This window comes from Medicago sativa, chromosome 8 (assembly GCF_051527215.1).
Source record: "Medicago sativa cultivar Bolivia chromosome 8, Bolivia_mono, whole genome shotgun sequence".
In the NCBI taxonomy this organism is placed as follows: domain Eukaryota; kingdom Viridiplantae; phylum Streptophyta; class Magnoliopsida; order Fabales; family Fabaceae; genus Medicago; species Medicago sativa.
In genome coordinates this window covers 41,179,660-41,200,019 of record NC_140756.1, presented here as the reverse complement: position 1 = coordinate 41,200,019, position 20,360 = coordinate 41,179,660, and the positions used below count along the sequence as shown (strand labels likewise).

At 33.2% G+C, this 20,360-nt stretch overlaps 1 protein-coding gene across 3 annotated transcripts; it reads left to right on the top strand.

Annotated features, from left to right (window-relative positions):
* Nucleotides 1–979: 979 nt before the first annotated feature.
* On the top strand, nt 980–20,087 carry LOC146899147 (alpha,alpha-trehalose-phosphate synthase [UDP-forming] 1-like). 3 transcript variants are annotated; one of them, XM_085732435.1, is made up of 18 exons: nt 980–1,057; nt 10,289–10,688; nt 12,852–12,949; nt 13,207–13,595; nt 13,672–13,786; nt 13,957–14,058; nt 14,178–14,328; nt 14,582–14,670; nt 15,159–15,207; nt 15,464–15,564; nt 16,147–16,334; nt 16,941–17,058; nt 17,445–17,612; nt 17,694–17,816; nt 17,903–17,996; nt 18,086–18,216; nt 18,448–18,546; nt 19,113–20,087. In XM_085732435.1, exons 2-18 carry the CDS (start codon nt 10,328–10,330, stop codon nt 19,527–19,529), a joined length of 2,793 nt encoding a protein of 930 aa, XP_085588561.1. In that variant the 5' UTR covers nt 980–1,057; nt 10,289–10,327; the 3' UTR covers nt 19,530–20,087. The 3 variants fall into 3 exon arrangements, with proteins under 3 accessions (XP_085588561.1, XP_085588563.1, XP_085588562.1); XM_085732437.1 differs by lacking the exon at nt 980–1,057 and adding an exon at nt 9,374–9,693; XM_085732436.1 differs by lacking the exon at nt 980–1,057 and adding an exon at nt 9,822–9,859.
* The last annotated feature ends 273 nt before the right edge of the window (nt 20,088–20,360 follow it).

Genomic DNA, 20,360 nt, shown 5'->3' with positions numbered 1-20,360 from the left:
AAAGTTGAGTGACGATGTTGTATAGGGCACTCAAGTTGGATAAAACATTATGACGTTATTTAGTGTATGTTGTCTACTTCAATTAGTCGGATACAATTTGATTGTTGTTGTATCGTTAGTATTTGATTTTTTACTGTTTTTTTTTTTATCATTAGCGGCCTTAAAAATTTGGTGAGTAGCTTGTGTTCTTATCTTTAATCTCTAACAAAAGTAATTTCTTTTGGGTACCTAAAGTCATTCATTTTTCAAGGCCTCTGACTTTTCTTAGTATAAAAATATTAAAAGCCTCAACCAAATGTTCACGTTAGGCAGTAAAAAAACGCCCTTAAAAAATTAAATTGCAAATTACAAGAAAATATATTACATCACGATTAAAGTATTTTAAGAAAAAATCTAAATTATACTACCCTAGACCTAGTAGAGAATAAAAGAGGGGAATTGATTCATCGGGAGGGGATTCTCTAAAAAAAAAACTATTTTACATTAAATTTTTCATTTTTTTAATTCAATTCTTTATCTATTTTTTCTCTCACCAAATAAACCAACGGTCAAGATTGGATTGGACTCATGTGACATGAGGCAATCCTCTCCCAATTCTCTTCATTAGGAATTTAGAATTCCCAATTTCAAAACCGATGGTGTGTTGGTACTTTTCATGGTGCATACCTTGTGTATGTTGAGTCAACAATATTTATTTTAATTACTTTTTAAAAGAAGAAAAAGATGGAACAAATTCCCTCCAAGTGATTGGGCAACTAGAGAGAGGGAGAGTGACTGCTTCATTCAAAAGAATCCTGTTCGTGATGTTATATAGCATGTCTCCCAAATACTTTCTACCATTCCTTGCTAATGCTAGCTTTTGAAAAGGAAGAAAAAGATGGATCAAATTCCCTCCAAGTGATTGGCAATGAGAGAGAGCTTCAGCCAAAAGAATCTTGTTGGTGACGATATATAGCATCTCTCCCAAGTGCTCACTTCCATTCCTTTCCTCCTTTATCTCTCTCAACACACACAAGTTCCAAGGCCATAGAAGTGCCATCACCTTTGTATCATCCCGGTTAGTTTTATCCCTCTTCCTCTCTCTTTTGCTGTTGATAAATTTTGTGGTTCTTGGTTTGGTTGAATTTTATAGAATTCAGAATCATGTGATGGTAACAATTAGACTAATAGCTATGGGAAGTGTCATCGTGAATTTAACTCAGTTGGTAAGGACAATGCATAATATATGCAAGGTCCGGGGTTCAAACCTCGACCACCACAAAAAAAAAGCTATAGAAAGTGTTTGTTGCTGTTATTTTGCATTGTTTTGTATTCTTTGCTTAGATCTTGGTTGTGATCTTGTTTAGTTTTCAAAGCTTTGCTTTGAATGAGTTAATTTTGGAATAGGAGATAATGTGTTTTGTTTGGTTGCTGAAACTTTTATGCAAAAAGATTAAGCAATAATTTCCAGAAAAGGTTATGTTTTATGAAAACGTGGGAGCTTTGTTTTTGTGAAAAAGAAGAAAAAGGTAGGAGTAATATTTAACTAGGATAATTATTTGATGCCACGATCACAAATCTTAATCACTTAAACATACACACATAAATAAATAAAAGGTTTGTCAAAAAATAAATAAATAAAAGGTTTAAATGCATTTTGATCCTCACATTTACATATCTTTTAACTTTTAATCTCCGTGTTTTTAAAACCAACTTTTAGGTTCCCATATTTAAAAAGTCAACGAATTGTTTTGGTCCCCCTCCTTTTAAGTGATATAGCGTGCTCATTAATGATGTGTCGCTGAGTTGGCATTAGTGAGTTGGATAAAATATTTTTAATCATTATTGTTTTAATTAATTTTATCATTTATTTTATTTATATATTTAAATATTAAAAATAAAATTATAGAGAAATATGTTTATCATCGTCGCACTCTTCATTTTCTTAAACCATCACCTTCCACCTTAACCCAAAAAACTCATTATCTTCTCAAATTTTTAAAACCCAGAAAACACCTAAATCCCGTAAATCGTAAACACCCAAATCTGAAGGGAAAAAAACCATAAAAACATCCAAAATTCACAAATCGAAGGTTTATGTATCTTCCATTTATAATGATTTGGATTGTTTGTCTCTACCATTGGAAGTCTTACCTTGCTCCGCCATTTGGATCTTCTTCATTGTTCTCATGTGTATGCATCTGACTGTGAACCATTGAAGACCCTCTTCCTAGCTCTCTATGTTTTGCACCATTACAACCTTAAGCATCCTCTGATCTTCAATCCTCAATTTTACATCGTTTCCTATTTGAAAAAAACTAGAGTGTTTATGATTGGAAAGTTTGAAATTGAAAGTGGGCGAGACCTTATTTTGGAGAAGAAGAAGTGGGGTGTTGAAAATGAATTAATTGAAATTTTATGGATTTCTTATTTGATTTTAAGGTTTATATTTATCCTCAATTTATTTTCATTTTTAATAAACTTTAATTGGTTTTAAATAATTTAATATATATTAAATAAATAAATAAATAATAAAATAAATCAGATAATAATGATGTTGCAAATGTTTAATCTAGTAACTCATGCCACCTCAGTGCCACGTCATTAATGAATGCGCCACATCAATTAAAGAGGAGGGGGGTCAGAAAATTTCATTGACTTTTTAAATATGGGGATAAAAAAGTTGGCTTTAGAAATAGAAGGATTAAAAGTTGAAAGATATGTAAATAGGGGGATAAAAAGTGCATTTTAGCCTAATTAAAAAAATGTTCATAAAAACCAATAATTGTTTGGTGCAAGTGATAAGACTCTTGAGCCCCTAAAACATGTGGTTAGGCTTTATACCAATAATTGATTGGTACCGTTTCTCCTGGCTGGATAACATGTTTTAGGAGAGGTTTATTGATCTTTTCCCTTTTGTTGAGTGTTTGTTCAACGCTCTTCCTCGTGGGATCGAAGGTTTCGATCCCACGAGGTGGTGCCACAACCTGCTTGGTGTGTGTATTGCTAGAGGGGGACTTTTGGATTCCGCTATCAGTTGACTCGTCTTGGTCTCGCCCATGAACCACTTGCTTTCTACACCCCATAGGATTTTGGCCTTTAATAAGTTCACCAGAGGACAGAAGGTAACATCATTTCATTCATTTTAGACTTTTCATCAGAAATCACCCCTTTATGCGACATGTAAGTGGCCTCTGGATTCTTGTCTGATCAGTTTTTGTCTATTGGGTTTCCCCACAACAAGTGTCTGATAGTTTGGTCGTGTCTCTTCGAGGCGTTTTTCTCTTATGGGATAAGCACTGTTGGATCAATTCCCTTTCACCTTCTCGCACTGACAACCGTTGGATCTTGTAAGATTTCAATCGTCCTTGCAAAGCTATTTAAACGAATTTTGTTGTTTCCTTTGTGTTTTTTACGTTGTCTCCTACCCCTTGTTGGTTCTCTATTTCATGGAAGTGATCTGCAGGGAAGTTTTCTTCATCATCTTCTTCCTTCATCATTCCCTTACGATGCTTTCCCATTCAAGTAAGGTTCTTTGTTTTTCTTATTTTTTGGTACTTTTCGGTATGCATGCTTATTGTACTATTTGGGGGATGATTAGATTTTAGGCTTCGAATGGTAAAGTGCCTTTACCACGGCGTTTGACCCTCTGGGTCACACCTATTTCGAAGATGTTTTACCCACGCATTCGTTTAGTAATGATAGGTGGAGGTACTTACGTATCCTTGCTATTATTCTTGTTTGCCTCCATCAGGCAATTCTAGGTAAGTTCTTTATCATGCTCAATGGGCGATGATGTTGTTCAATGCAAGCCCACATGTAATGCTAATGGGCCCACCTTCGTGAGGTACATTTTCAGTTGTTATGACCACGAATATTTAAAGCGTCGAGACCTGATTATGGGTTTTCCCCCAGTTTCCCTTCCAGAGGCTATGACCACATATAGTTAGTGTCAGGACTTAATTCTGGTCTTAGCCTTTATGAGGTATACTCTCTCTCTCTCTCTCTCTCTCTCTCTCTCTCTCTCTCTCTCTCTCTCTCTCTCTCTCTCTCTCTCTCTCTTTTCCTTTACCGGTTTGATCTTGGATTCCTTTAATGTGAACAAGTCTGAGGATTTGACTAGGAAGAGGAGTTACCCTCAAGGCGAGCCCATCGTCCCATCCAGATTTTGGATCCAATTCCTTTAGTTAGCAAGGAAATCTTGGGGCAACCCTCCATGTTTGGGGATCCAGAAGGCCTTCTTCAGTACCTATCAGATGTAATCTCGAACCTTCCCGACGCTTAGGCCATTGAGGCTCCTCCATACAAGGACCGCGTTTGTAGTCCGCAATGCTATTCTTTTAGTATGAATGAGTGTGTCATTTGTCAAATTGGGGTTAAACTCCCTTTATTGTATTTTAAGACAGGAGTTCTGTATCTCTTGACAGTACCCCCTATAAGTTACACCCTTTGTGTTGGGGCTACATAAAGGGCGCGTTAATATTACGACATTGAGGCTTAGGTGAAAATTTTCCTTTGCATATCTTATTCTTAATGGAAAATAGGCTCCTCCATACAAGGACCACGTCTGTAGTCCGCAACGCTATTCTTTTAGTATGTATGAGTGCGTCCTTTGTCAAATTTGGGTTAAACTCCCTTTATTGTCTTTTAAGACAGGAGTTCTGTATCTCTTGACAGTACCCCCTGTAAGCTACACCCTTTGTGTTGGGGCTACATGAAGGGCGTGTTAATGTTACGGCGTTGAGGCCTAGGTGAAAACTTTCCTTTGCATATCTTATTTTTAATGGAAAATAGGCTCCTCCATACAAGAACCACGTCTGTAGTCCGTAACGCTATTCTTTTAGTATGTATGAGTGCGTCCTTTGTCAAATTTGGGTTAAACTCCCTTTCTTGTCTTTTAAGACAGGAGTTCTGTATCGCTTGACAGTGTCCCCTGCAACCTGCACCCTTTGTGTTGGGGCTACATGAAGGGTGTGTTAATGTTACGACATTGAGGCCTGGGTGAAAACTTTCCTTTGCATCTCTTATTCTTAATGGAAAATCCAGTGGGGGACTCATTTCTTTTTTTAGCCTATATAGTTTTCAAACCTTTAGTTAGCAAGGAAATCTTGGGGCTACCCTCCATGTTTGGGGATCCAGAAGGCTTTCTTCAGTACATATCAGATGTAATCTCAAACCTTTCGAGGCTTAGGACATTGAGGCTCCTCCATACAAGAACCGCGTCTGTAGTCCGCAACACTATTCTTTTAGTATGTATGAGTGTGACCTCTGTCAAATTAGGGTTAAACTCCCTTATTTGTCTTTTAAGACAGAAGTTCTGTATCGCTTGACAGTGCCCCCTGCAAGCTGCACCCTTTGTGTTGGGGCTACATGAAGGGTGTGTTAATGTTATGACATTGAGGCCTGGGTGAAAACTTTCCTTTGCACCTCTTATTCTTAATGGAAAATCCAGCGGGGGGCTCATTTATTTTTTTAGCCTATACAATTTTTCAAACCTTTATCGTGTTCAATCGACAACTTTATGCATCACTATGTTGTGGTAAGGCTGACTACGGCTGCTGCCCCATAAGCCATTTGTAGGCATCCCTTCAGGGTCGCTGATAATCCTCACAATGGAGCTGCTGAGGGATGTTTCCCATTTTTTCTATCTATTCTTGGTCAAATGATCCCTTCTGGAAGGCGGATCCCCGATGCTCAACATCAGTTTTATACCCTCCTCAAAGAACTTTGCGGGGACGTTCGAACCTTTTTGAATTTGTTAATAACACTCTTACCTATTTATTGTAGGGAGATAAATACTATAATGAAATAATAAATGGTTAAGAGTATTATAGAAAAAAACACACATAATTTCATCAAAAATAACAAAATTTATTTGATTTCATGGTATGTGTAAATTCCTCATAAGCGACAAGTATTGTGAAACGGAGAGAGTATATTGTTGATGTCATTGAATAAATAAACATGCTATTTTGGATTTGTTATATAACACACACACACACACACAAGTGTAAATTAGCAAGCTACATTCACTTATATTTTACTTATATTTTACTAATTAAATTTAAATAGAAGGACAATTTTGTAACTATCTTAAGTAAGATCTTTACAAAAAAGAAACAGAAAAGACAATGACATGTTTAATATACAAAACATGACAAATTTTTAAAGAAACAATATTTGGAATGATGAAAGTGGGTGTAATTGTGTAAATTAGTGAGGTGAGTGTAAATAATTTGATAAAATTTATAAAATGAGTTAATATAATCAAGTGGATGTAGGTTGTTAACTTACATCTTAGTGTTTTTAGGTGGGTGTAGCTTGTTAATTTACACCTTAGTGTTTTTAGGTGGGTATAAATTAGCAGCTCCTTATATATACTTTTAATCAATTTTTTAGGATTCAAAATTAATTTTTATAAAAAAAACATCATTTATAATTTACAAACATTTATTAAAAAAAACATTAAAGCGATAAAAAAAGAGGAAAGATGGACATGTGAATGTCTCTCTTTGTGCTGGTATATATATAGGATAAAAAAGATTTTAGATTGACTTTTTCATTATTTCAATTATACAATTAAACATAATTTTTTATAATAATGTTATATTATTTGTCATTTGAAAAGAGAAAATTTATATTATATTATTTATATTGTTAGTGTCATGGTAAAAGATAAACACGATTTGTTATAATTTAAAAAGGACAAACATGTACTCATAGATTTTTAATAAAATCAAAATTTCATAAACAAAAATATATATCATTATTTACAAACTTTGACGCAATAGAAAGCATGACACATGTTGATTAAGAGGTTTAGAAATATTATAAAATAAAAAAGAAGGACAAAACCGAAGGTGGAAATGGAATCCTCGTGTAACCTTCACAGGGCGCTAAAGGTCCTAGTCATGCAGGTGACGGCATTTCTTTTTGGAAAGTAGAGACAAAGAAAGAACATATCTACACCATCCTTTTGTCAAAGAAAAATATCTACACCATCCTCGTCACAATAAGGGGGTATATTTGTAGAGGAATAATTATTCTTTCTAGTACGACAATATTTAATAGAGTAATGATATTTTGACATCCATTTGATTATAACTTTGTTGACAACCTTGTTTTTCTCACTTCTTATTGGTCAAAAACAATGGATAGAGAAAAAGGAAGAGAGAGGATAACAACATCATGTGAGTATGAGAGAGAAAGTTGTCCAAAAGTTGTCAAAAAGTGGTTGTCAAAATATCATTTCTCTATTTAATATATGTAAAATACCGTTAAATATTTACAATGTTCATGTTATATATATATATATATATATATATATATATATATATATATATATATATATATATATATATATATATATATATATATATATAACATGGTCTTGTTAGAAGACACCTATGAAGGTGTCTTTTAGCAACCCACACTTCAAGATGTGATTTCCACTTTTTAGTTATAACTTTGCTAAAAGACACCTTCATAAAAATTAGTTGGTGTCTTTTAACAAATGCTCATAGAATAACTTGCTAAAAGACACCTTCATAGAAAGTGTCTTCTAGCAAAACCCATATATATATATATATATATATATATATATATATATATATATATATATATATATGTGTGTGTGCGTGTGCGCACACGCGCGTGCGTGTGTATGTGTGTGTGTGTGTGAAACCAATTTTTTATGTATTATATGAAAAAATCGTTACGATAAAATTTTAAAAATTCGTTATTATTTTTAACATATCAACATGATGTAATTACTCAAAAAAAAAACGTTGATGTAATGTTTCTTTTAAATATTTTGTTATTTTACATGTAAAATATCGTTAAATATTTGCACATCGTTTGTTGTGGATTTATGTGTTCATATACGTGGATTAAAATTTATATGTATTGATATAAGAAAATCGATATGATAAAATTCTGATAACTCATGAATATTTTGAACATATCAACATTAATGTTATTTAAAAAATATTAATGTAGTGTTTTTATTAAATATTTTGTTATTTTAAATACAAAATTCCGTTAATTATTTGCACAACGACGTTTATAGATTTATATTTGTGAAAACAAAAATTTATCGATATAAGAAAGTTGATATGATAAATTTTGTGGCCCCTAACTTTGGCAACCTAGTCTAACCTACTTTAGACGATAACGATAATAGTGAGCTAGTGGTGGGAGATTTGATTCATCATGTGTGTTGGAACTTGAATGTTTTCCAGCGGCTCATTGGTTCATTATATACTAAATTGCCGGATAACTTGAATGTTATTGTTATCTATTGAGCTAAGCTCACGAGTACATATGTATTAACTTCTTATTGTAAAATAGATTAGACTAAAATGTCTAACTCCAAAGTTACACACCCAAGAGAAATGTGACATTAAAGTTTTGAATGTTACATACAATCACAATAAAAACAACAACAACAACGATGATTATATATACTCACTCAATTTAAAATTATATTTCTTTTTACCTAAATAAAAAAATTGTTTTACATCAATGAAATATTTAATGTTATTTTTCTATTGTACCTTTAACTATTTATTACTCTATCTTCTTTCAGTTCTTTAGTTTACGTTTCTCGTACCATAAGTGAAGGATTTTTTTTTAAATAAATCATAATTTCTCTTTTTCATACAACGTTACATATCTTTCTTAATTTGTGTTAAATGTTTGAAACGACTTATAATTTGGACCGAGAGAGTAATTGTATACGACATTCTCTCTGTTTAAAATACAAGGGTCTTGCTAACATGTTTAAGAAGCCATTGAAACTTTTTATCTTAAAAACCTTGCATTTAATTTTTTAAACATTATTTTTGAGGAAAAAATTCTTTAATATTTCGAAATTATTTTGTTCAATGTAAAAATTTATTTTTAATTTTTTAACATGTATCTTTATAACACATATTAACATTTGCCTAAAAATAATACTAGTAGTTTCCTAAAAACAAAATACTAGTAATATAAGATAGTCGATTAATGAATGAATAAATGTAACAATTATATATGCAAAATTATTCTTATTACTTATTGACTATCAACAATTTTGTGAATACAACGTTGAATATAATAACTACATTTCAAAAAAAGAAAAAGAAAAATGCTAACATATGTCCATGTTTAGTCATAAAAGATTAGTTTTTTTTTTATTCCTCAAAAAAAAAAGATTAGTTTTTTTTTTCCTCAAAAATAAAAAAATTAGTTTTTTTTAGAGGAAATGTAACATATGTGCATGATAAAAAAAGTGAAATGCTAACACATGCACATGTAAGGTTAAGGTTTTTTCAAAAGTTTGATAATTTTTTTTTTTCAATGAATACTTGCTGTATGAAATAACCTTAAACATATACTACTCTTTTTTTTTTAGTGGAATATACACTGCTCTAACGACACATGAGAGCAATACAATTTTAAAACCGATAATGGTTAGTGACAAGTAAAAAAAAATAAATACCAATGGTTAGTGACATTAATTCTGAAACGCAAGAAGTAAATACTACTAAGAATTTGCAATGGAATCACCATTGAAAACTGTACAATTCACAACAAAGTGTCTCTCTCATATGAACACAGCTGTTAAATTGCAGTCCAAACACTTTCCAAAAAATTGACTTACTAATTACTAACCTACAAGCTTTTAAGTCCATAGTTCCCTTCTTTTCAGGACACAATCCGCTAATTTTCAAGGTGACAAAATTTTGCATGTGAACTTTCTTCTTTTTCACCACCCACCATTATTTCCATAACATGTTCAGTGCTTCTACTATTTTTGCCTTTTATCTTCAATATAACTCTCTTGCATTCATTTCAACTCTGTTGTCTCCATCCATTTAGACTTTCATTCTAAATACTGGTCAGAAAATTTCCTTCACCCCATTTATTTTCCTCATTTTTTATTTGGCCTGTTTGCTATGAAACACAAACGCTAATCGGATTAGACGTGTTTTGATGTCGGACACGCGTCAGTGTCCGATATTGGCACCGACATAACACAGACGTGTCGGTGTCCATGTTTGTGCTTCATAGTCTTGTTAAATTTATGCACTCTATGTCTACACCGTTAATCTTGTATAGTGATTAAAATTTGTTAGTATCATTTCCATAATTAGAAGATTTTCTCCTCTTTTTGATTTGATATGTACTTTTATTTTATTGCTAATTAGAAGTGGTGTGAGTAAAATATATATAGCAACTAAATTCTTTGAGTAGTATTTGTTTGGGAATTTATATATTTGATTTGATTAGCTAAGATATTATTAATTAACCGAATAAGGAAATGCAGGTAAAGGAGTTATAATTATAACAAGAAGGAGCATAAAATATGGCAGGGAATAAATACAACGGTGATTCCAATCATCATCATCATATACCACCAGGTCGTGTAGAAAGGCTATTAAGGGAAAGAGAGTTGAGGAAAAGTGGAAATAGGGGAATTCAATCAAGTAATAATAATCAAATGGGTGATGTATATTTAGAACAGGATCAACATAAAAATGATGTTACATCATCATCATCATCATCAATAGTAACTCAGAGGCAACATGAAGAACATGATGTTGTTGGGAAATATAAACAAAGGCTTTTGGTTGTGGCAAATAGATTGCCTGTGTCGGCAAATAGGACAGGTGAAGATTCTTGGTCTTTAGAGATCAGTGCAGGTGGCCTAGTCAGTGCTCTCCTAGGTATGCATGTATCACTATCAATTATGATTTTATTATTTTATTTTATTTTTTAAACTAAATGTATCCTCTGCGTGTCCGAGACTAATCGTCTCGAGACAACTAAGATTCATTTAAGCTGTAAACTGGGGCGGGTCTATCCATATGACTGCTAACGTCACAATTATTAATTCTATATAATATATTTTGTTTGTATTTCATGATTCCTTACTTGACTTAATGGTACACGTTTCTTTAACGAACAGTGCGCTCAGCTCTTTACAATAAAAGAATGAGGGTTAGAAAGAGAATATTTCTATCATATATTTATTTATTTATTTATGTTGGATATACAAATATTAGGATGATCACGGCTGATGGCTCAAAGAACAGTTTTATATTTACCTCCATCTAATACACTAGTAAATCTGAAATTATTAGTTTTTAATTTTATTTTAGTGACTACATAATTTTTTTTTTTTGGTGGTGGCTGAGGTTTGAACATCAGACCTTGGTCTTTAACAACTGAGCTAATTAATTAAAACTTCCCATTCCTATATAATCTATTATTAATTAATTTATTTATGGTACGTGTTAATTACTTTAGTGACTGCGTGAACATTCGACTGCAGTGAATCGGTATCCATAGTTGTGTATGTCAATTTGGTGTTTTTTTATTAACGGAACCAGAAAAGTCTCAAAATATAAGGGTTTTTTGTGCTGTTTTTCATTGAGACATTTTTACATTCTTTCATATTATTCTTGACATGCGCTGGGTGTGAATAGTATTGAAAAAATAACATGTAACTAAAGGAAGGAAGGAAGGAGTGGAAGAAATAGAGGGGCTTCGGAGAGGGGGGCTTTATGTGTTTATTTTATTTATCTTCATACTGCAAAATTCTCTCAAAATGGGAAACTCGAGGAGTTTAGCGGGTTTAAATAAATTCTTCAAATTCAAATTCCCAAACAGATCTAAAAGAAATGTTTTCTAACCAAGAAGTTGAACTCAAGTGGTTAATGAGCTCCATCATGGTCAAATTGCTCAGGAGAACTTGAGTTCGATTCCTGTGTAGAACAATTTTTGTTCGATTCCTGTGTAGAACAAATTTTGGCCAGACTTTACTTACCTCTCAACCGAACTCCAGATTATTAGGGCTCCTTTCCCATTTCCCATAAGAAACAAAGGGTTATTACAAACAAAAGAGCTAAAAGAAAATTTAATTTTCTCAACTAGTACATTCAGTTTTCTCTTGGTTAAAAGAAACGTTTCCTTGTTCCCGTGAGCTTAACTCAGCTGGTAGAGACATTGAATAATATATGTAGGAGTCGGAGTTCGAACCCCGCACACACCACTTATCCATCTTAAGAGGTGAATTTATGACCATTAGGTTACTTGACAAGAAAGAAGTTTCCTTAGCTTGTAAAAATAAAGTCCATAGCATATCTCTTTAATATGATATATCTCAAATTTTCTCTTATATTTAAATGACATCAATTTTCCCTTTTATAATTGTGTAACCTCCAAGTATGTTGGTCTAGATGAAGAAGCTAATTTCCTATAAGAGAAGTGCTATGAACACCCTTTAAGACTCATTCTTTTAATTGATGAAATCATGATAGATCTCACACTTTGGAAATGGATCCCACATAGAGTGGTGGGACCTACATGAATTTCACCTATTAAGAAATGAGTGTTAAAGAGAACGCTGAAAATAGAATGTTGTTAGCATCTCTCTCTCTCTCCTATAATGTGACAAATGTTCCAATCCTAGCTGTGAATGTATCCACATTAATGTGGAGTAAGGATTCTCTCAATTTGACAAAATAAATAGAGTATGTAATTTGAAAAGAGATAGATACATAAAATAGATAGTGAGTCCTACCATTAAGTGAATCCTTATCCCACCATCATTAATTATTTTATACATTTTTCAAACTTTTTGTGTCTTTTATCTCTTTAAATGGAAGAAATGGAAATATGATTATTTCAATGAAAGGAACCTTCGAGAAATAAAAAAACCTGGAAATATATAATTGACATGGTTAGTTTGATTTTTTTTTTTTTTTAAAAAAAGAAAGTATTTATCTAGAAAAAAAAGACTAAGATTGTATTTAAACATTTTTCAAAATGACATCATTTTTTAGTAAGTGGGATCTATCTGCTAACTATTTCTTGTTTAACAAAAGGTGTGAAGGCTTTTGAGGCAAGGTGGATAGGTTGGGCTGGTGTCAATGTCCCAGATGAGGTTGGACAAAAGGCACTCACTAAAGCATTGGCTGAAAAGGTATTCACTTCTTTTTCACAAAATTGGCTAAACATTGATTAGTAGTAGATTAAGAAGAGTTCATCACCAAGTGATCTAACATTGATTATTATTTAAATTGATCAATGATTTTCAATTTAAGATAGTTGATTTTAGTATTTTGGAAATTCGATGATTGAATTGTCCGATTCTTACTATTTTGAGGATCAAAATAGTGAAGTGATTTATAATATTTTGGTGTCCTCATGTTGCTTGTCATGTACTATTAAACATTGCAGAGGTGTATCCCCGTATTTCTGGACGAAGAAATTGTTCATCAATATTACAATGGCTATTGCAACAACATATTATGGCCTCTTTTCCATTACCTTGGACTTCCACAAGAAGACCGTCTTGCTACCACGCGTAGTTTTCAGTCTCAATTTGTGGCCTATGAAAAAGCCAATCAAATGTTTGCTGATGTTGTGAACCAACACTATGAAGAGGGCGATGTTGTTTGGTGCCATGACTACCATCTTATGTTCCTTCCAAAATGCTTAAAGGAACATAACAGTAAAATGAAAGTTGGCTGGTTTCTTCACACCCCTTTTCCTTCTTCTGAAATTCATAGGACACTTCCTTCTCGTTCCGAGCTCCTGCGTTCAGTTCTTGCAGCTGATTTAGTTGGGTAAGTTCTAATCAATTTTCATATTTATATTTATGTCATTGTTCTGATTTGGTTAAGCACAATTTTTATTACACAGTTTTCACACCTATGATTATGCAAGACATTTCGTTAGTGCTTGTACTCGCATTCTTGGACTGGAGGGTACACCTTATGGGGTTGAGTATCAAGGGAAGTTAACTCGAGTCGCCGCAGTAAGTTCCCACGTAGTTTGATTATAAGTTCAATCTTGATTTATATGACTTTATTAGCAGTTATTATTGAAAGTTAAATAAAATTTCACCTATTAGAAGAGAAGGGGGAGTTTTGAGTAACCAATCACCACAGCGAGCTTAAAAAATATTCTGTTTCCCTTGAATGTCAGTTTCCGATCGGGATAGACTCTGGACGATTTATACGTGCACTAGACCTTCCTCAAGTGCAGAAACATATCCAAGAATTGCAAGAAAGATTCAAAGGAAGAAAGGTATATCTCTTAATTTGTTGTAATATTTTCGTAAATCATTAAGTTATTGCACAAGTTGATCCTATTAGTTTTTGAATTTATCTGAAGATTTACTTGGTTCTGTGAATTGAATTTGACAGGTAATGTTGGGCGTTGATCGCCTTGATATGATTAAAGGAATCCCACAGAAAATTCTTGCATTTGAGAAGTTTTTGGAAGAAAATGCTTATTGGCGTGATAAAGTAGTTTTGCTTCAAATCGCCGTCCCAACAAGAACAGATGTTCCTGAATGTATGCTATTAATTTTAAACTTAGAATGCCAAAATTCAACAGAATGTTTCGTAGATATATTGTAATTTATACATCATACATACTGAAGTATTTCGTTGTGTTTTGCAATTTATGTATGAGAAGCTTTTTCTGTTAGAGCATATATACTGGCATGAAAATGGAGCATTTACTTTTTTCTGTTCATTTTGGTGTACGGTTGTACTTTCGGTTTCTGAATCATAATTAGTTTTACACTTTTTCTTATATAACACAGATCAAAAGCTTACAAGTCAGGTTCATGAAATTGTTGGTCGCATCAATGGCAGATTTGGATCATTGACTTCTGTTCCTATTAATCACCTGGTACGTTATTGTTATTGATACAATTGATAACTTGATCAAAATTATATAGATTAATGCTGACTTACCATCACCACATATTTTCCTGCTGTATTATTTTGTTAGTTTCGGTAATGATATCTGTTTCGCTTGACTCCTTTGAAAAAGGAGTAATTAGAAATTGATTTTGGGAAAATGAAAATAAGAAGTCGTATTACGTTTCGAAGAAAAATGATATAATCAGTGGAATGAAAATCTGAGCATTATGAAGTTGAGCTTAGGTTTAACTCAACCCAAAAGCTAGATCGAGAGATGAGGATTTCCCAAACCTTATAATGACTACTTTGGCCGTCAAGTCATTTTCATATTTTAGGTATCTAGCTTTCATAGATTATGACTCTCAATTGACTTAAAACTTTGTTATGTTTGACAATCGCACGGTGAATGACTCTCAATTGACTTAAGACTTTGTTATGTTTGACAATCGCACGGGCTTTTTCTTCTTTTTGCAGGATCGCTCTCTTGACTTTCATGAACTATGTGCTTTGTATGCAGTTACTGGTAAAATTGTACACTTTTACATTTTTATTTTTAGCTTTACCATGACCTTTTCAGTAAATAACTTATTGTGAAAACATATTTTTTTATGCAAATAACCCATTTTCAATTATTCAAGCTACATGCCTCAAGTACATAATACCTTCTTTATCGCACATTTTCTATTCTCTTTGGAGAATCAAAATTTATTGTTGATGTTTAGTTTTTGTTATTGTAACTTTAATAATAATTGTATTCATACCAACTATATTTTACGCAGATGTAGCGCTTGTCACATCGTTAAGGGACGGAATGAATCTTGTCAGTTATGAATTTGTGGCTTGCCAGGAGAAAAAGAAAGGGGTTCTCATTCTTAGTGAAGTAATTACAGAAACATATTATTATTTTGTTTCAACTTGTCAATTAAAGCTATGTTAAGGTTCTTCATAAAAAGCTATGTTAAGGCTGAATTATTTTTGTATAATAAAGCATAATTTCAAAAGTTCTTAGAATTGTTCTTGGCAAGACTGTCTAGGATTATCCACTTTAGAGATATAAATCAATGTTGAGTTTTAAATTAAGTCGTTGAGATTTAAATTGTCGCATCCTACTTTCTCCGAATTAAAAATTCAATTTACTCCCAAGACAGTGGGCAAGAGCATTTTTCATGCTTCAAGACCAAAAGCCCTCATGTCATGGCTTGTGTAAAATACATAAGCTTTTTGGAGAATTTCTTCTCTTCTCGAGACCTCACGACATTCATGAGAACCTACCACCTCGTGGAGAGAAGAGATATTTAAAAATTGATTTTGATTTCAGTAATCTATGATGTTTCATCCGTTTATAGTTCCAATGCTGATTTATAGAAATCATTCATCTCTGGTACAGATAAATCATATTTGCATATTTTTTCATGTAACTAAATTTTGATCTGACACCTGATGTTTGGTATGCTTCATGTAGTTTGCCGGTGCAGCCCAGTCTCTTGGTGCTGGAGCAATTCTTGTCAACCCCTGGAACATTACAGATGTAGCTAGTGCAATTGCAAGGGCATTGAATATGGAACCTGAAGAAAGAGAAAAGAGACATAATCATAATTTTCTTCATGTGAAATCCCACACTGCACAAGAATGGGCTGGAACTTTTGTAAGGTATTCAGATTAGTATTTCGTACCAATATAAATCGTTTTGAATAATGCAAATTTTACCATACTGTTTCTAGGAGTCTAGAATTTAGATTACAGACCCAAATTCTGATGGCTTCTGCAGGATCTAGATTCCCTGTTGTGAGAGAAGAACACATTTACATGCAGTAAACAATCTCAACTCAACTATTGTTTTGAGATCAAACGGCTCAGATTACACAATAATAACAAAAACAGTTTTAAACCATCTTTTTCTTTGATCTAGAATGGACGGTCGAGATTCAGAATTGCGTGAGGCAGTTACTGCACAGAATCCGTTTCTGCTTCTGTAATCTGTTGTCAACTGTTTGTTTGTGCTTATTATCTAGTTTTAAATATAGACGTTGTTGTAGCCGGAGGCTTCTGGTGCTGTGATAAATCTGTGAATATATGCAGAGTCATACTTAAATATGATGGTTATTTATTTGTTGCTTTTGTATGATAGGAATAGTAGAAAGGCACGATGATGTGTGACTGTAAATTATTAACCAAAATATTTAAATAAAGAGTACATCTCTTGCTTTGATTATCAGGAAGATCAATATTATCTTATGAATCTTCGAATATTTGCAGTGAACTAAATGATACTGTTATTGAGGCACAACTGAGGACAAGACAAGTTCCGCCTCGGCTTCCAACTGAGATTGCAATCAGACGTTATTTGGACTCAACTAATAGATTGCTCATTTTGGTATGTTGTCTGACACTGAAGCTTGTCACTTCTCTGAATGTCCTATTTCTACGACCTTCACTCCTCATACAAGTGTTTCTTACAAGATGTTACTTTCTACATTTCCTGGATATATATAAAGAAAAAAGAGTAAAACTTTGCAAGGGTAGTGTAGTTAGAAGCAAAGTGCCAGGTCGTGTCTATTTCCTGGATATTCTTACAGTGATATATTATTTCAGAAGTTTCAAGTTTCCAATATTTGACACTGCCTAAAGCAATACTGTTATGATTGAAGAAATTTTTTTATTTGTTTTTCTACAATGTTTCACTAATAATAAGTCAGGACATTGAATCTATTATCGATTCTTATATCAACATTTGTACTGAGTCTGGTTATTAACGTACAGGGATTCAACGGGACTTTAACTGAACCGGTTGAGAAAACAGGTGATCAGATTAAAGAAATGGAACTTAAGGTGCATCCAAAATTGAGACAACCCTTGAAAGCACTATGCAGTGATCCAAATACCACAGTAGTTGTGCTCAGTGGAAGTGGTAGAAAAGTCCTAGATGATGTAATTCTTGCCTCTTGGCACATTACTTGTTTTGTTTATGAACTGCTATACGAATCCACTTGTAATATTTTCCTATAACAGAACTTCAAAGAATACGACATGTGGTTGGTAGCAGAGAATGGGATGTTTTTACAACCTTCAAAGGGTGAGTGGATGACAACAATGCCCGAGCATCTGAATATGGAATGGGTCGACAGCGTGAAGGTGAGCTCTAATCTTGAAATTTCAATTCTTTAATGTGACTTCGTTCATATATGTCATAAACTTACATTTCCAATCCTGCGTTACAGCATGTTTTTGAGTACTTCACAGAAAGAACACCTCGGTCACATTTTGATTTCGAAGAGAGGGAAACTTCACTTGTTTGGAATTACAAATATGCAGGTGCTTGTTTGAGTTGTTCATATATCGATTAGTCTTTTGATTTTACAGCTCTTTTTTGATCCTTTTACTGATTCATGAATTTCAAGCAGATGTTGAATTTGGTAAACTTCAAGCAAGAGACATGCTCCAACATCTGTGGACAGGTCCGATTTCTAATTCATCAGTTGAAGTTGTTCAAGGTAGCCGATCTGTTGAAGTTAGGGCTGTTGGTGTTACAAAGGTGATCTCATCTCTTGTTTCTAAAAATTTTCTTCACTTGGCTATAATCTCTTCAACAAATATTTTCTATAGCAGCAATATCGTGCAGCGCCAGAGGGCAATATATTTAGGGAGTGAAAATATCTGTATCAAAGAGCCCCTAACAGCTGAAGGGGATTCAATTTTATTATCATCGAAATATTTTTCTTTAGTACGTGTTTAAATGCTTACTCTAAATTCTTTTTATAATTAGGGAGCAGCTATTGACCGCATCCTGGGTGAGATTGTTCATAGCAAATCCATGACATCACCAATTGATTATGTTCTCTGCATAGGGCATTTTCTGGGGAAGGTGAATTATACTTTCATATATTATTGTTTATCTTGTATTTTATTCCTCTTAGACATGCAGTCAATTATTGCACAACTTTTTCTCATGCGAACCAAAAGATTAAAATGTTAGTGTTATTGAATGATATTTGAAGCAGTTTTTTCAGAAATAGGAATGATAATTCATGAGACAGCACTGCCTTTAAAAGTTACTATTTCTAATGTCTCGTTTATCTTGTAACTCTTGATCAGACGATATTCTGATCTTATTATTCTGGTTTATGTGCTATATATCGAACGATCATAAACTGTATATGTTTTCAATCTGTTTCTTGCTTTCAAAGATTTGTAAAGGGACACCTAAAAAAACAGTTTGTGTGTGTTTTACAAATCTTTAAAAACTGTAAATAGATTAAAGACTAGGGGACAATTATGCATTTAAAATGAAAACAAGAAAAGAAAACCAACAATGTTTTCTCTTTACTTCTCCACTCTGCTAAACCTATTTAACTTTCATTGCGATGAAATTTTGGTCCTTTTTATCTGTATAAATACTTTAGAGGATTGACCTTTTTTTTGTTGCAACAGGATGAAGATCTTTATACATTTTTTGAGCCAGATCTTCCATCTATTGGTGTGAGTCTTCCGGGAAGTAAGGCAACAACAGAAGCAGTTAAGTTTCCTGTTGAGAAGAAACCGGCTTTGAAGATCACCCCAACTAGTAGTAAAAATGGACCAAAGTCATCATCTCAAACCAAGGCACAAAAGCTACTCTCAAATTCTGATCAGAAGAAAACAAATAATCAAATTTCCAGTTCACAACGGCATCCTGCTCCAGAAAATTCATCATGGAACGTCCTTGACCTTAATAAAGATAATTACTTCTCATGTTCTGTTGGGCGAAATCGAACGAATGCTCGATATGTACTTGATTCACCAGATCACGTTGTTGAGTTTCTGATGCAACTAGCGGATTCATTACCGCATTCTTTACCATTTAGTTAAATGAGTTGAATATATTTTGTAACAAGTTTAATTTTTTTTTTATCCATACAAAAGAATTATTCATTTTCAATCCCAAAACATATATAAATTCTGTGCTTTTAGCCCTGTACTCGTGAGTACAATAGTATCTACCTCGCAAGCGATGTGCTTAGCAAAGGTTTGAGTTTTGCTGCTTTGTGAATGTAATGTAATAGTCTGATGAGAGCATAATTGTCCAAGATACAAGTCAAGCAATTCTAAGGGCTAGGAAGACCAATGACAAGGGCACATACCAAGAAAGCTAGGGAGGCTCTAAATCAAATGGTGACCACAATCATTGAAGCAAAGACAACAATAGAGGACTTGGAGGACAAAATGGTCAATTGCATCAAACCATTCTGCGCATGCCATGCTCCTCATTTTATTTAGTGTTGTGTCTTTGATTTGTAATAATAAAATGAGTTATGCTAACTGGTGGCCTTAGGACACTAGTTAAGGAAACAAAAAATGGTAAGTTTGTATTGAATTCAACAATTTTTTAACTTTTCAAAAGTCAAATCTATCACTTTTCACTATTTTCCAATACACCATTTCTAAATTTGTTCTCTTAAACAATGCTCTAAAGGCACTCTTTAGCGTTTCCCTAATAAAATTGGACCAGACTTTTCTTTATGCAACTAGTATGCTGAAGCAAGAGAGGTGCAAAGAGGGAAATTGACATTTAATAGGAGATATGGGGGTGCCACACTTAGCTATTTTTTTTTTTTGGTGTCCGAGGTTCGAACCCCAGACTTTGCATATAGAGCAATGATATGTGAACAACCATTAATGACTACTTACATGACAACTTCC

Coding starts and splice junctions, on each gene's coding strand:
- LOC146899147 (XM_085732435.1), top strand. CDS start 10,328: ATGGCAGGGAATAAATACAACGGTGATTCCAATCATCATCATCATATA. Junction 13,596..13,671: donor CTTGCAGCTGATTTAGTTGG/GTAAGTTCTAAT, acceptor TTTATTACACAG/TTTTCACACCTATGATTATG. Junction 18,547..19,112: donor TAGGGCATTTTCTGGGGAAG/GTGAATTATACT, acceptor TTGTTGCAACAG/GATGAAGATCTTTATACATT.